This window comes from Natator depressus, chromosome 2 (genome assembly GCF_965152275.1).
Source record: "Natator depressus isolate rNatDep1 chromosome 2, rNatDep2.hap1, whole genome shotgun sequence".
Taxonomy (NCBI): domain Eukaryota; kingdom Metazoa; phylum Chordata; order Testudines; family Cheloniidae; genus Natator; species Natator depressus.
The window spans coordinates 255,508,322-255,525,654 of record NC_134235.1 but is presented as its reverse complement, the minus strand read 5'-3'; the positions used below and the strand labels follow the sequence as shown (position 1 = coordinate 255,525,654).

Below are 17,333 nucleotides of genomic sequence, written 5' to 3'. Positions count from 1 at the left end.
CTAGAATCACTGGCATTCTCAGGTGATTACTCTACCAGCTGTGCAAAAGGTGCAATTTCTAAGTGTTATCAAAAATTCCTCACATTCTCCCAAGCCACTTCATCTCAGATTGTCTTCACCCAAGGCGAGATCTTCACATACCTCCTCCAAGAAACCCTGCCACATGGGCCCATGTGCAAATCCATTCCAGAGAGGGGCTAGAGGTGTATGTAGTACACAGGATCCCACGTTTCCTGCTCTGCCAATGCAGCTGAGGAAGCTGGATTCCAACCAGCTCCCAGCCACTGTCTGCAATATGTATCCCATGCTTTTGGCTGTGGTGATTCATGAGGCTTCCTCTGGTGGTACAGGTGGTCTACATAGAAACCATCAAAAACACACGAAACAACACTCAAAGACAGCTCGACAAGACATAGTGCAGGCACTCCGTCTCTCACACACACTGCTAATCCCAGAAAGCAAGGTTGCGTCTAGTGAATATCTCCACCTTCCATACACAGATATACTCTTTTCAATGACTGATGTTCTTAGACTGTCTCAGCAGCATTCTGGTGCAGCATCAGTTCTTGGCTGCCTCCTGCCGTTCCCAGCCCAGGTGTGTATGTTTGCATTCAGAAAAAAGCTTTTCATCCCACCTGGGGCCCCCATACCTTGGTGGATCCAAACACATGTTGAAGTACACATTGGCACAACCTGTTGGGCACTCCAACATAAACCGGGGAGTACTTCACACAGCTATAATTGGTGGAGAAAAAAAGCAAAAGATAACTGAGGATCAGACTCCATTAGTAAGAGCTATTTGTGGGCCAGTCAAGCCAATCTCCTTCCCCTTCCCTATGCTATTATCTTAGACCAAGCCTGGTACATGATATCAAGTAGATCTCTGTGCAATACATTTTGCCTTAGAAAAGGGTTAATTCCCACCAACACCTTTCTGGCACTGGGATACCAAAGACCAGTTAATAAGAACCAGGTTTTTGAGTGACGTCCCGAGCCAGTTGATTCCACACCGCTTGGTTCCTAAAATATTTTATCCCATGGTTCTTTAGCTCACCAGTGGTCCCTGGATCATGGCTGGAGAATCACTGAGTAAGGCAGCTTCAGTGTCCTCAGCTGCTCACCCTGTAATTCTGTCCTGCAATGGAAACTGCTGATGAGTGCCGAGCAGATTCCCTTGCTCTTCAAATTCAATGTACAGCTCCAGGAGTCAGGGCCAGGGGCCAGAAAGGAGACTAGGGCTTTTCAGCTAAGGAATCAGTCCCGCCCCCCAAAAAAGAAAAGAAATGGTCTTACAGATAAGAGGGCCAGATCCTCAGCTGGTGGAAGCCAATGTATCTCCACTGAAGTCAGTGGAATTGTGCTGCTTCACATCGCCAGCTGAGGATATGGCTCAACAAATATTCACAACATGATCATTCTCCCCAGAGGTGCTAGGTTCCTGGCACCAACAGGCTGGGTAAGGCCAATGCCGTTATTCAAACAGGGACATTCTGACCCGCTGCTGGCCAGACGGGCAGACGAAATAACCTGCCTGGTCTCACTTTCCAGCTCCGACACGATTCCAGTCACAGCTGCACACGGAGACAAAACATTAAGCCACTCAGCAGCACAACAATGTGCCGGTCCCACCCACTGTCCCCCTCAACAGCCACTTTCAATAATGCCCCAGAGAAATATGTCCGCATCTGTCTCCTTCTCTCTCAAGCCACCAGCTAGCAGTACACACTATTCTTTCAGGGCCCAACCCAGAAGTTCTGATGTGGGTGCAGCAGGATTGGGCCACAAAGTACCAAACGGGCCAATCCTCCAGAGCCCCTCTTCGCCACAGGGTTTCCTGAAAAGGGGACAAGAGACAGAAAGTGATGGGCTTGAATGACAGCTAATGCTTTCTTTTATAAAAGGCAGATTGTTTATTGGTTCAAGCCTTCCTCTTGTGACCTCTTTGGTAACAGTCAGAATATTACTGTGCTGGTAGGGTGCAGACCCAAGGGCCTGATTCTGATCTCAGACACCAGTGCAACGCCCTTGACGTCCATGGGTTTACTCCCCATTTGCCCTGGTGGGAGGTCAGAATCAGGTCTCAAAGGGTGACCACAAATTCAGCCCAGGGAGATGCGCAATGCGGTGCACGTTCCTCCTGAGCAGCTGCAGCTGGCAGCTACCAGAGCGCGATGGTGCGCCTCGATCTGAACAAAAGACCACCTGGATGGAAATGCACCCTGGGGTCTTCTTCACAGGTTTCCCTCCAGTGTGACGGACAGTTGCGATCTCAGGCAATTTGGTGCAACCCTTGCAGGTTCCCAACAACTTGCCCACGTGGCTCTCGGCTGAGCCATACTGGTATGCGCCTGCTGTAGCTGCTGGCGCTCTTCCAATGGCCACCATGATCTCCTCCAACAGGAGAGAGGATAACCTTTGCTTTCCCACCCTCCCCGCACATCAGACCATCCCAAAGAGAGTGCTGCCGAACTTGGAGTTAAAGATAAACATATATTGATTACACCTGGTCATTAAAAAAAAACGTCGTAATAATACATTTCCTAGAACATTACTTAGGACGCTTTTGGAAAGCATCCAAACTCCCCCGACCCCCTTCCCCGTATCTACACAGAATAAAGTGCTTCATTTATTTTGTTCACAACTAGTAGAGCCACCAATATACTCTTTACTTGGCATGTTTGGGCGACAGATACTGAATGCCGTAAAATATACACAGCCAAACGTCAGGCATTAGAAACTAGTTTGAGGCAAGTGAAGTGCTTGTGGGTTTTTTTTTTTTTTCTGTCCATTTGTTTCCTTTAAGTTCCATGCTACCGAGGTTGTTCTTTTATTAGGTTCTACCCATCCCTTCCCTTCATGGATGACGTGTCTCTAGGCAGGGCTGTGCTGGAAAGCGGCTTCCATCCACGTGGACCAAAAGGTGTCTGTCTTGTCTGCAAAGAGTTAAAAATCAAGGTTGTCCAGCAGCTGATGCCAATTTGCTATTGCACTGTGTCACAGCCATCTCAGTCCCTTACCCCTCTGGCTGCGTTCTCGTTATGGCTGTCGTCCAGGGGGCCAGCCCTGCTTTATGAACACTGTGAGGCAAACTGGTCTGGCCTACCAGGCTCCTGGGAAATTGCCCCCTCCCTGCAAGTTCAACACAAGAAAATGAGGCAGGGCGAGTGGGCAGGGTTGTGTGTGTGTGTGTGTGTGCGCGCAGAGTTGTTTGCTGAACGTTCATTAACTGCTAGTGGAAATAAAGCCCCTCTCATACTCGTGGTGCATTGTAGGAGGGATGCGAGGGGTTAAGGTGCAAGAATTCAAAGAATAAAATGCTTTACAAGAACAGGCCGAATTTCTCCCCTGGTCGAACTCAAGAGGCTTTGCAGGAGTTCTACCAGGGATGAACAGGGGCCAATACGCTTCTGGAACCATTCGCTTCAGCTCTTAGTACGGTCACAAAGATACCCAAATCGACACATTTAGACTCAATAAGGGTGTAGACAAAAGGGTTGGAGACGGCGCAGGATTCCTGGAGGCGTCTCTCAGTCCTGGCCTTGGGGCACCAGGGATCTGACTCCCCAGGGGTTCATGTGCATGCCCTGCTCTGCTGTCTCCAGGCTGCTCTCTGGGCAACGTTTTAAAATGAATCCAAATGGGCAAACAGGCGTGGATGGGTTCTTTATGCACCAGGGTCTAAGCCGGGCAGCTGCAGCAGCCGTATCACCAAGTGGCAGAATTCTCCTCCCGCTTACACCTGTTTGACGCTGCCTTCGGTGGGGTCACGTCCAGGTCCCCTAGTGGCATGCTGTGGCAGCTTTAGTAAGACATGCAACAACTCACTTGCACATCTTAGGCAATCTAAAACAGCGCCCTCCATGCGCCGTGACCTCGCATGTGCGAGAGCACACTGGACGGAGGATGCCGTTTTGTTTTACAGAATGGGGTCCCCCGAGGGGACATCCCACGGGTTGCCAGTTGGACAATACACAGCCGATTGTGCATGCAATGTATGTGTTGCGTACACAGACGGCATCCCACTGGATTTACCCCTCCTTGTGGGGAAGAACAGGCCCCTGAGACAGGCACACTGAGAAACTGCAGCAGGCTGGGGGAGAAGTGAGCGATTCTGATCAGATTCTAGGCAATTAGTGACTTTCCCTTTTGGATAGTGTGCGTTTGTGCGAGTCGATTCAGTGCTGGGGAAAGGGACCGGTTTCTCAGCCATGGAGGCTTACATTTTCTGGCCACGGAACAGCCCCATTACGGGCAGTGCTACCTTTCCTCACGGTGCCCTGCTCACCTGCCGCAACCCTGAGGTGGAAGAATAGGAGTGGCAGGGGAAATCAGTGCGCACGGCCCTTTCCTTCCATGACCTCTGTTGAGACTGCCCACAAGGGCTAGGCAAGAGGGACAATGATGGAGGTGGCTTTTAATGACATGAACGCCGAGCCACTGGGATGAGACCATCAAACCCCCTATGGCATAGGCCTTCAGCCAGCCATCTTCAGAGGATAAGACTTTCCAGTCATGACCAAAGTGAGTTGGGTTCACACCAGTGACCTAAATGCCTGAGTGTCTTAGCTCATTGCCAAGCTCTTGAGCCATCAGGTCTCCTTACAGACACATGTGATATCTGAAAGATGCTGGACAGTCCTAACAAAACCCAGGATGCTGGACCTGTGGAAGTAGCTGAGTTGGACACCCTGTCCCATGGGATATCTGCCATTGATCCGAGAAGCTGCAAGGTGCTCACAGCCATACCGGCAGCCCATTCAGCAGCCGCCTCACTTTACATGAAGCAGAACCAGACTGTCTGTGAGCACAGAATCTGCAATACACGACGTTAACTGATTGCGATATAGAGGCTGACACAGGCGAGAGAAGTGGTCAATGGACGTGAAAAGCGATGTGCCTTTCAGTGTCAGCTGGTGCTCGAACGAGGAGGTGCCAGGTGTGGGGGGCAGCACTGGAGGTCCGCTTGGGATGCCAAGCAGGAGGGAAGTGGATCAGTCATTTAAAAGTGGGTCAGTCATTTAAAGTCACAAGTCAGCAGTCTTGCCCTAGTCAGCAATGCACTTAATCTCATGCTTAACTTTAAGCACATGGTTAAATCCCATTGACTTCAATGAGGCTTAAACACATGGCTGTTAAATAAAGATGGCCTTCAGCATGTGTTAAATGCTGTGATGAGTTGGGGCTACAAGGACACGTCACTGCAGCTTCTGCCTTAGCCAGACACGGCTCAGAATCCCCATGCATATAGGTGTCTCAACTGAAGCTATAAAGCCAACAGAACAAACTGCTAACAAGAAAGGGCTTCTTCAGCTGACTTTATGTCTTCTCCCTCCTGCCTCCCTTCTTCATATCCCAGTGGCAGTGCTCACATTGCCAACGATGAATCTGGCCAATGTACTTTTCTCCTAGATCCTGCTCCACCACACACTGGGACCATTAAGTAGACACGTAAGGGGCAATAAAATGACCACAATCAGCACTGCCCTCTGCCACTCTGCAAGGTGCTGAGCAGCTCTTAGAGTTGTGCAAAACACCCTCCAACACACACCAATGGGAGTTGAAGGAGTTGCCTCCTAGGAGGTGCTTAGAATCTTGCAGGATCTAGCCCTGAGGGCTTGTCTGGACTAGGGAAAGCCACTAGACTAGGGTAATTACATCAGTGTGGTTACACCCTTGCAACCTTCTAAGGTACAGGACACCGCACTGCTGCAAAACAGGGCTTATCCTGGGGTAAGTCACACAGCTGCGAGCCCTACTTTTAGGCCATGGCAGGTAACAAGAAAGCCATTCTAGACAGGGCCTAAATGATCTGCCACTCTGGGATGATGGCACCTGCCATCAGGGTTATAAGCTGTACTCCACAAGCGCAAAATGCTCCTTAAATAAGTGAAATGCAAGATGAGAATTGTCAATGTAAGAGACAGAAAAGCCCATATGAATGATGCAGCTTCAGACAGAGCCAGCAGAGGCTGGGATCGGTACTGTTCGGCCAAACTTCAGTGGCCTGAGCTATCTCCCCCTAGAGGCCAATGCAAAAAGGCTTCCCTAGCCTGAAATGGCACTCAAAGTAACGTGGCACAATCCCACATCAGTCAAGCAGTATCCTGGAGCCAGGGAAGGTAGTTAAATTTGCCGGGCCTGAAGCTCACATGGGCTTGCAACATTTTATAAGGTGCTTGTCCTTCTTGCCAGGCCCCTTCACCAATAAGGTAGCCTCTGACTAGCCACTGAACTCTAGTTGCAACTCCATGCTAAAGCCCTCAAATGCACTCCCTGTGTACAAAGGCTCACTGTGCTGTGACTGAAGGCAAAACTAGACTCCTAAAGGAGAGTTAAGTACTGGGGCCGAGGGCCTATCAGATAAGACATAAAAGGAGGAAAAGGAGATTGAAGGAGCTGAGCCACTGCCCTTCCTTGGTCCTACAGGCAGGTTATCAGATCTGATGAGCAGACTTCAGGCTAACCAGACTCCCGAGCACACACCGGGAGCTTACTTTCAGTAACTGTAAGGCACTATTATGAAGAGTAACTTCCAAGGAAGTTCAGCCTAGGACTAGATCCTGCTGCTCCGTTCAGGCTGGAGTGCAGCGACTTTCCAACCTCTCTTTTAGTCTAAAGACCAATGGAGCGCTCACCACGGGAACGCTGCAGCTCCATGGCCACGGCCACAAACAGCTCCAGCCCGTCTCCTAGAAATATGGAGCTCATTTCTAGCACTGGAGCTGGGATTATCATGGGTCTTAACCCCTTTGGGGAAAAAATCATATCCAGCTAGTGAATCCTTTTATTAAACCCAGCTGTCTGGGTTGGGACTTTAGTCTAAGAAATTACAGAGGAAGCGGGGGGCGGGGTGTGGAATCCCGGTTGGGAGGGAAGACATAACAAGGGCTGCTAACGAGAGCAGGCTGTGATGGTGGGTTTTGAGACGTGGGCCACTGGAATACACAGCCCCCTAACTCGTGTCATGTGGGCCACTGGAGATGCCAGCTAGTGGTAACGTCTCGTCCTCCCTAACCTGGCTTGGATTCCTCTAATGAAGTGGTGAACTCATCGAAAGATCTCTCCTGCAGCACCAGCCTCTCAGGACAAGGGACGGGCTCAAGCACAAATACGCTAGATTACCTATAACAGCCACTACCTCTAATCTGCATAACTGCCATGAAACATTACCATCCTTTGTTTTCATAGCCTGTGTCACTTAGAAACCCCCCTCCGCCCGCAATGCACAGAATAAGGTAGCATCTCTGCCTTTCCTTGTGACTAGTCCTGTGGCTGACTCACTGTGTGAAATAGCCCGCTGGCCAATCTCAAAGGGAGTCTAGTTCCCATGCATCCGTGCATCTCTGTGTGCCCATGCCTTGTGCCATTTTCCCAGAGGATGATGATTTGGGCTGAAAGTTCCATTTCGGTGGCTAGAGCAGGGTTACCAAAGGGTTGGTCTACGCTGCAATCAGAGGGGTGTGACGGCAGCACATGTAGGCATGCCAAAGGCTAGCTTTGATCTAGCTAGATCCAAAAACAAGAGAGGTGAGGCTACGGCAGTACAGACTAGTTGTCTGAGCACCTCGTCAGGACCCTGGATGGGCTTGCAGAGCCCGTGCCCCTGCAGTTTCACTGCGAGCATTCCTCAAGCTAGCTAACTCAAAGCTAGCTCAGGTACGTCGACAGGTGACGCAGTGACACCTCTGACAGCACTACAGACATCCCAACGCGTGCAATGTGGCAACCCTTATCTTTACCACAGACGCATAACAAGCAAAGACTACAGCTCCCAGCATGCTCTTTTCCTTCCTCTTCCCAGCAGAAAGCCATTCGGAACAGCACTGCATGCTGGGATCTGTAGTCTTTTCAGGTTGTTTCAGCAGCATACTAAAGAGGGGCGGAACCCTGATTAAACATTTCGCACAGGATGCATCGCAGACAAGTTCCTGACTAATAGCCAGAGGCAAAGCTAAAAGTGCTGCCTCATGAGACAAAAACACCCAAAAAAACCCTACTGCTGCTGTGAGGAACTCGTGGAAATGGCTTGATGGGGCTGAGCGTGAATTGTGCGCTTCGTTAGTCTAACGTAATTGCACGAAACATGCAGGTACACACGAAAGCGGGAAGACATTGTGGCAAGGGCTACCCTGATACAATAGTGCACTAGGCGGCAGAGGTAAACAATGCCTCGTGAGGTGGGAGGAGGAGTCTGAGCAGGGCTTGGGAAACGCTAAAGCCATGGAATGAGGAGGGAAGGAAGAGCCGTTTGTCTACACCCTGATTGAACGCTGGCACGCCAAGCGGCCTGGGAGCTTGCTGTGGCCCAGAGCACCTGTCCTTTTGACGAAGGCTGACGGGTTCATCATAAAACCATGGGGGGGTAAAAAAACGAAAGAGAGAGAATTAACTGCCTCCCTCCTTCTCCCGGCATCATGCGAACAAGCAGCCCGCTGGGCACCCCCTGCATGGCAGAGCAGTCCGTGCACACGCTGGCCTAGTTGTTCGAATTGACCCGCCCGGCTGGGAACAGGGGAGGTGGAGGCGGCAGGTGCGGAGGAGGGGGCAGGGGGTGGAGCAGCGGCAAAGGAAGGGCGTGGGGGTGCTGTGCCAAGTGAGGCAAAGGGGCACCCTGGGGAGCGGAGAGGCTGCCGCCGTTGTTGGCGGGGTTGGCGGTGTCCGAAGCCAGGGGGTTGCTGACCCGGAAGCACTTCTCCTTGTGGGCCTTGAGCATGTTGGAGAAGCGGAAACGCTGGCCGCACACGTCGCAGGGGTAGGGCTTTTCTCCCGTGTGGGTCCGGCGGTGGCGCTTCATGTTGGGGCGGCTGGTGAAGCTCTTGCCGCAGATCTCGCAGATGTAGGGCTTCTCACCTGGGGGATGAGGGGATGGCTGGTTCAGGGACCGCTCCCACCTCTGCGTGAGGGTGCCCATCTCCCCCTCAATGGAGGGCTTGGCCCTCGCCACCCATAGCCTCCCCCGCTTAGCTCGGGAGAGCTGGAGTTCCTCCCAAGCCCATCAATGCCATTCCCAGCTCACCAACAGAGCCCAGACTGGGGAGCTCCCTCCCCGGGTAGGAGGTTAGCTCCTCCTCTCCGTAGGGTGGATGAGTAATCCCGAGCTCCATTTCCCACCTAGAGCCAGATTTGCGCTGGGCCTGCTTATGATCACCCAGCCCTTCGACGGGAGCAGCAGGGCTATCCTGGGATCTCATCGGCTATAGCTCCTAGGCATCGCTAACGTTCCCATCTCATTATTATCCAGGTGCCAGTGAACAGCCCGTCGCAGAACAGAACCTGACGCGACACACTGGAATTGGGGCGGGGGGGAAGGGGAGTGTTAGGATATAGATATTCAGGCCTGTCTGCAAAGGCCTGTACTTTAAGAATTTAGGTGTATTCTTATCACTTGGCTAGTTATAGAGGTATAAAAGAAAGAATCAAAATCACTGTCTGCCGGTGTAAGGGCCTTCTCTTACTGTGACAGTCTGAGGCCCTGTTCTTAGGCTAAGGCCTTTGGCTAAGCAGCAGAGGCAGCCATAAGCTGGGAAGCGACCGGTCACCTCCTCACATTCCAAACTAGTCACATTGAAAGAAGGTGCTATTGGGCTGTTAGGAATACAATCCTGTCCTGATAGTGCCTATCGCCTCCAGAGAAAGGGAAGTGCCTAGAAGATGTAAAAGGAAACTTAGTTTGATAGCATCCTGTCTGGCAAGAACTCACTTATCAATAGCTGGGATGTGAAATCCTCACTTCTGTATTGTTTTGTCATTATAGTTCCCACTTTGCTATTGTTTGTCTGTATAATCTCTGTCTGGTTCTGTGATTGTTTCTGTCTGCTGTATAATTCATTTTGCGGGTTGTAAACTAATTAAGGTGGTGGGATATAATTGGTTACATAATCATGTTACAATATGTTAGGATTGGTTAGTTAAATTTCAGGAAAGTGATTGGTTAAGGTATAGCTAAGCAGAACTCAAGTTTTACTATATAGTCTGCTGTCAATCAGGAAGTGGGGGGTGGGTGTGTGTGGGGAAAATGGGAACAGGGAATGGGGGTGGGTGTGGGGGTGGGTGTGTGTGTGTGTGTGTGGGGGAAATGGGAACAGGGAATGGGGGTAAGGAAATTGGAATCATGTTTTGCTAAAGGGGGAGATGGGAACAGGGAATGGGAGTAAGGAAATTGGAATCATGTTTGGCTAAGGGCAGGAATGGGAACAGGGACACAGGTGTAAGGCTCTGTGGTGTCAGAGCTGGGAAGGAGGATACTAAGGAAGGAAACTGGAATCATGCTTGCTGGAAGTTCACCCCAATAAACATTGAATTGTTTGCACCTTTGGACTTCGGGTATTGTTGCTCTCTGTTCATGCGAGAATGACCAGGGAAGTGAGGGGTGAAGGAATAAGCCCCCTAACAGGGAGCAGCAGAGATATTCCTTGCTCCACATTCCAAGAGGTTCTTGGGGGAGGCAGAAGCTAAAGCAGGGTGCCCCCGATACCTGGGGGTGGGGAAGTGGGATGTCGGGGGAGTTCTCACCCGTGTGCGTTTTCATGTGCTCATCGAAATACTGTTTCATGTTGAAGTCCTTCCCGCACCACTGGCACATGAACTGCTTGTGTCCGATGTGGATGCTCATGTGAGAGCGCAGCTGGTACTTGTACTGGAATCGCTCGTTGCAGTTCTGGAAGGGAGAGGATGAAGTGAGCGACAAAGGCAGGTGGCTGAACAGCAATAGCCCAGAACAGGAGTGGAGAGGTTTTCAGCTGCAGCAGTCTCTCACTCATTCAAGCTCAGTCATGGGTGGGGATCTCTGTTTTACAGAGGGGAAACTGAGGCTCTGAGGGATTAAGTGACTTGCCCAAGGTTCACGAGGAGTCAGTGGCAGAATAGGGACTCCTAGCTATGAACTAAATTTTATCATGAGCCATTCCAAATAACTAGGCTTATGAGTAGGGGCCAAACCCTGATGCCTTTACTCAACTTTTATTAAGCCCTTGCTCGGTTTTTATTAAGACCTCTCCTAAAGACTTGAAGATTAATAGGTTAAATAATAATTCAGCCATGCATAGTGCACTAAATCCTGAAAGGGCTCCAGCTTCCCAGAAAGAATCCTTCTTGGGCTGAGCTAAAAGCGGAAGGGGCTCGCTGACCCACGTACGATCCCGTCTGAGAGCCTAGGTATGTACTCAGGTGGCTTGCCCCTTCTGCCGTTTGTGCTTCCACGGATACACTTCGCACACTAGCTCCATCAGAGCTAGCATGGCGATGGCTGCTCAAGGTGGACATTACACCTTCCGACTCCAGGGTGGACATACCCAGAGAGCCTGCTGACGTGCACCATCCTAAATCAGCAGATCAACTGATCCTAGGGGAAAAATATCCTGGGGGATGGGGAAGAGGGGGAGGTAGTTTTAAGAGGTGGCGGTGGATGGAAAGGCATATAAATCCCATTTCCAAAGCTACCGCTGCAAGATTATTCTTCTGCTTTCAACTCACACTGGTACCCAAATGGCTTAGTCTGCGCTGGCTGTAGAGTGGTTTGTAAGCTCCTCAGGGCAGAGATTTTGTCTGCTTATTGGTTTGAGCAGCCATAACCACATGGAGAAGCAGTGTTTTACTGATGTCAGGACCATTTAAGTAACAATTGGGTGGGTCATTGGCAGGGATTGAACCTAAGAGCTCTGGATCTAAAAGCACGAACCTCGACTGCCTGAGCTATTGGACCTGGTCCATTAACTTGAAGGAAGGAGTCCATAACTGCCTATATGTCATCCAGCCGCTAGAGAGGGGACAAAGATCCTGGTATCAATGTGGGTTACACCAAAACTCCTAAAACAAAAAGAGGGCAGTTGCACTAACCTCTGTAGATTGTTCCACTCGACGGGATTGCATTTGAGCACCAAAGTTGAGATCAGAGCAGTAATAGGGAAACATAAGCAACTATTAGCACTGCCACTCCGATCTAGAGCAAAGAGGAAGCCCTGCACTAGGCACCACAAGTTCTTAACTCGAACAGTGTTATGTTTATTACCATTTAAAAAAAACCATTATGGAGAAGCGCGCCAGAGCGAAGAGGCCTCCAGCGCGGGGCTCTCTTTGCATCCACCCAGTAGCAACTGCAGAGGCAGAGGTGGTGCAAACTATCCCCAGTGCTGCCTTCTCAAGGTGCTTCAACACAGAGCCAGGAGGACCCACTCAGTGGGCGAGACGGTCATTCAGTCTTGTGCCCATTCAATCCTTGGCTCCCTCTGCTCATTCAGGCAATGAGACCATAAGAACGGCCACACTGCGTCAGACCAAAAGGTCCATCTAGCCCAGTATCCTGCCTTCCGACAGTGGCCAATGCTGGGTGCCCCAGGGGGGAATGAACAGAACAGTTAATCATCAAGCGATCCATCCCCTGTCACCCATTCCCAGCTTCCAGCAAACAGAGGCTAGGGACACCATCCCTGCCCATCCTGGCTAATAGCTATTGATGAACCTATCCTCCATGAATTTATCGAGTTCTGTAGCTCACGAAAGCTTAAGCTCAAATAAATTTGTTAGTCTCTAAGGTGCCACAAGTCCTCCTTTTTTTACCCTGTTATAGTCTTGGCCTTCACAACATCCTCTGGCCAGGAGTTCCACAGGTTGACTGTGTGTCGTGTGAAAAAATACTTCCTTTTGTTTGTTTTAAACCTGCTGCCTATTAATTTCATTTGGTGACCCCTAGTTCTTGTGTTATGAGAAGGAGTAAATAACTTATTTACTTTCTCCACCAGTCATGATTTTATAGACCTCTATCATATCCTCCCTTAGTCATCTCTTTTCCAAGCTGAAAAGTCCCAGCCTTATTAATCTCTCCTCATATGGCAGCCGTTCCATACCCCTAATCGTTTTTGTTGCCCTTTTCTGAATCTTTTCCAATATATCTTTTTTGAGTTGGGCTGACCACATCTGCACACAGTATTCAAGATGTGGGCGTACCATGGATTTATATAGAGGCAACATGGTATTTTCTGTCTTATTATCCATCCCTTTCTTAATGATTCCCAACATTCTGTTCGCTTTTTTGACTGATGCTGCACATTGAGGGGATGTTTTCAGAGAACTGTCCATACTGATGCCAACATCTCTTTCTTGAGTGGTAAGAGCTAATTTAGACCCCATAGTTTTATATGTATAATTTTCCAATGTGCATTACTTTGCATTTATCAACATTGAATTTCATCTGCCATTTTGTTGCCCAGTCACCCAGTTTTGAGAGATCCTTTTGTAGCTCTTTGCGGTCTGCCTGGGACTTAACTGTCTTGAGTAGTTTTGTATCATCTGCAAATTTTGCCACCTCACTGTTTACCCCTTTTTCCAGATCATTTATGAATATGCTGAATAGGACTGGGCCCAGTACAGATCCTGGGGGACATCACTCTCTCCATTCTGAAAACTGACCATTTATTCCTACCCTTTGTTTCCTATCTTTTAACCAGTTACCGATCCATGAGAAGACCTTCCCTCTTATCCCATGACAGCTTACTTTGCTGAAGAGCCTTTGGTGAGGGACCTTGACAAAGGCTTTCTGAAAACCTAAATACACTATATCCACTGAGGGTAGCAACTAGTGCCAGTTGCGGTGCTGATTTTGTGGCATGGATGCCTGTCCAATAAGAACTGGGCAAAGATCCCTCATAAAACAGTCAGTGGTTGTGGACTGGTGACCTGGGAGGTATAAACCTCTGTATCTCAATACCAATCCCCAAAACATCCTGCTGCTTTCCTCCACGAAACACAGGAATTGCCAAGCTGGATCAGACTCACGGTCCATCTAGTCCAGTATCCTGTCTCCAACAGTGATCAGCACTAGCTGCTTCAGAGGGTAGATCAGGTAGGTACTTTATGGGATAACCTGCCCTCCTGGGAAAGTTTCTTCCTGACCCTCAATAGTTACAGGTTGGCTTAAGCCCTTAACTTGCTCCACAGGACAATGAGTGAAAGCTGGTAGCAGACAGAAGTAATGGGATTGTGAGTAAGATGCAGTACTGAGAGCCTACAAGTTCACTCAGTCCTAGTTCCCCAGCCTGGCTATTTACTCATGAGAGTCTGGGCAAGTCAGAACCTCTAAGACCTCAGTTTCCCTGCCTGTAAAATAAGCACAGTACTAATGTAACTAGTCTGCTGCCCGCTATGGCTACTGATGGCAAGAGTGGCCATCCACATAGACCATAGCTTACCTGGGCTAGAAGGAGACTGTTGGCTATTCAATTTACACCCAAAAGGGAGCAGTGATGAACACTCACACTAGTGATGAGCAGGGATCCTCAAAATCCGTTTGCTCCGGAAAAACACGGAATTTGCATTTTTACAGAGAATCTGGAGGGGCTCGGGCTGTCAGCCCCGGACGGCGGGGCCCAGGCCATCAGATTTCATTTTAATCACAGAAAAACCCGGATATGTATGGGGTTTTTTTAGGGCTGTCAATTAATCGCAGTTAACTCATGCAATTAACTCAAAAAAATTAACTGCGATTAATTGCACTGTTAAACAATAGAATACCAACTGAAATTTTTAAAATATTTTTGGATGTTTTTCTACATTTTAAAATATATTGATTTCTATTACAACACAGAATACAAAGTGTACAGTGCTCACTTTATATTATTATTTTTTATTATAAATATTTCCACTGTAAAAATGATAAACAAAATAAACAGTATTTTTCAATTCACCTCATTCAAGTACTGAAGTGCAATCTCTTTATCGTGAAAGTGTAACTTACAAATGTAGATTTTTTTTTGGTTACATAACTGCACTCAAAAACAAAACAATGTAAAACTTTAGAGCTTAAAAGTCCACTCAGTCCTACATCTTGTTTAGCCAATTGCAAAGACTAACAAGTTTGTTTACATTTACGGGAGATACTGCTGACTGCTTATTTACAATGTCATCTGAAAGTGAAAACAGGCATTCGCACGGCACTTTTGTAGCTGGCATTGCAAAGTATTTATGTGCCAGATATGGTAAACATTCATATGCCCCTTCATGCTTCAGCCACCATTCCAGAGGACATGCTTCCATGCTGATGATGCTCGTTAAAAAAATAATGCATTAATTAAATTTGTGACTGGACTCCTTGGGGAAGAATTGTATGTCTCCTGTTCTGTTTTACCCGCATTGTGCCATATATTCATGTTACAGCAGTCTCGGATAATGACCCAGCACATATTCGTTTTAAGAACACTTTCACAGCAGATTTGACATAACACAAAGAAGGTACCAATGTGAGATTTCAAAGGATAGATACAGCACTCGACCCAAGGTTTAAGAATCTGAAGTGCCTTCCAAAATCTGAGAGGGAGAAAGTGTGGAGAATGCTTTCAGACGTCTTAAAAGAGCAACACTCCGATGCGGAAACCTCAGAACCGAACCACCAAAAAAGAAAATCAACCTTCTGCTGGTGGCATCTGACTCAGATGATGAAAATGAACATGTGTCGGTCCGCACTGCTTGGGATCGTTATCGAGTAGAACCCATCATCAGCATGGACGCCTGTCCTCTGGAATGGTGGTTGAAGCAGGAAGGGACACATGAATCTTTAGCGCATCTGGCATGTAAATATCTTGCAACACCACCAACAACAGTGCCATGCAAACGCCTCCTTCTCACTTTCAGGTGACATTGTAAACAAGACGTGGGCAGCATTATCTCCTGCAAATTGTAACCATTCTTGTTTGTCTGAGCGATTGGCTGAAGTAGGACTGAGTGAACTTGTAGGTTCTAAAGTTTTACATTGTTTTATTTTTGAATGACGTTATTTTTTGTACATAATTCTCCATTTGTAAGTTCAGCTGTCATTATAAGAGACTGCAATACAGTACTTATACTAGGTGAATTGAAATATACTATTTCTTTTGCTTTTTACAGTGCAAATATTTGTAATCAAAAATAAATATAAAGTGAGCACTGTACACTTGGTATTCTGTGTTGTAATTGAAATCAATATATTTGAAAACGTAGAAAACATCCCAAAATATTTAAATAAATGGTATTCTATTATTGTTTAACAGTGCGATTAATTTTTTTTCATTGCTTGACAGCCCTAGTTTTTTTTAATTAGAGAATTTTGGTTTTTTTATCACAGAAAACTAGGATCCCTGGTGTTGACTAGCCGGTTCGTTAGATATTATCTCCTTCCCAGGGGCCTTATGGAAGGCTAAATTAGCCCTTGTTAAGCATATGGCGAGGCTTGGATGACAGAAAGATCCTCTGGGTTACAAGAAATGGAAGAGATTAGCACAAAAGGGTTCAGATGCAGAAGGTGGGGGCCAGGCATGAGTGTGTGCTAATTTCAGACTGGAAGTCTCCAGCAGAAAGCAGGTGACTCACCATGTTGAGGGTGTGAGAGGAGGGATTTTTTTTTGCGGAGGGGGTGTCTGCAGAATTTCTTCTCTTACCTCACATTTAAAAGGCTTCTCTCCAGAGTGCTGAAGAGAATGGACTTTCAGGGACATGCTGCGTTTGAATGACTTCCCACACGTCTCACATGTGAACGGCATATCCTTGGTGTGAGCTACAAATGAAGACAAAAAGGCAATAAGACCTGAAGGTGGAGGTGATACAACATAACCGTAATAGTGAGAACGCGCCGGTGCTCCCGCCAGATGGAGACCATTGCTGGCACGCCAAAGCAAGGCGATCTGGACTTCGCGCCTCCGAGGGCTGCCATGTGAATGAACGCGAAATGGAGCTACTTAACGTCTGTGTTAGATTAACAGCTGAGCTAGCTCAAAAAGATGGGGTAAAAGGCATGAAGTAATTTTTAAAAAACAGTGATAACTTTTATGAAACAATACACACACCTCCCATAACTCACTGGCCGCGCTGCCTAGCCGCCACTGTATTCTCTGAACATTTGTATTCATCACCCTCTCTTTCAATATTTATGAAACAAAAAATTATGCTGTCTCCTATTTTGTTTCTTTTTAACAAAGAGTAGTAACTACTGTCTTTCAATAAATCCAGGTCAAACTTGCTCAGTAAAGAGGTTTTTTCCTAACCAACAGCCCTGAAAACTCTTCCTGGGATCTGAGAGTCCAGCTGGATTCTTTCCTTCTCATGCATATAACGAGCGGGCCAAATTTTGCCTGCCCTACTTCCTTTCAAGCCCCACTGTCCTCAATGACTGAAGAGCAGCCTTTGACCATGTAACTTAATTAACAATCCTGTTGATCATGCACGAGGAGGAAGAGACCCTAGCTCACCCTCCCATAGCTGTGTTGGCTCTGCAGGGCTAACAAGCACCAAAAGCTCGTCCTGCCTCAGTTTCCTCTGACTCTGACTGAGAGCCATTGGAAAGAAAGGGTCACATTTATATAGTCACCTTT

General features: G+C 48.0%; 1 protein-coding gene across 3 annotated transcripts in view; it reads right to left on the bottom strand.

Annotated features, from left to right (window-relative positions):
* Positions 1 to 2,757: 2,757 nt before the first annotated feature.
* ZBTB47 (zinc finger and BTB domain containing 47) overlaps positions 2,758 to 17,333 on the bottom strand; it is an 89,421-nt gene continuing 74,845 nt past the window's right edge. Inside the window, exons 4-7 of one of the 3 annotated variants that reach the window (XM_074946407.1) lie at positions 16,404 to 16,519; positions 10,513 to 10,657; positions 8,681 to 8,850; positions 2,758 to 2,933 (exon numbers count right to left, since the gene is read on the bottom strand). In XM_074946407.1, the coding sequence (XP_074802508.1) occupies positions 2,838 to 2,933; positions 8,681 to 8,850; positions 10,513 to 10,657; positions 16,404 to 16,519 (527 nt within the window). In that variant the 3' untranslated portion in view covers positions 2,758 to 2,837. Of the gene's footprint in view, positions 8,851 to 10,512; positions 10,658 to 16,403; positions 16,520 to 17,333 lie in introns of all 3 variants that reach the window. The other 2 variants (XM_074946406.1, XM_074946408.1) reach the window with 2 other exon arrangements.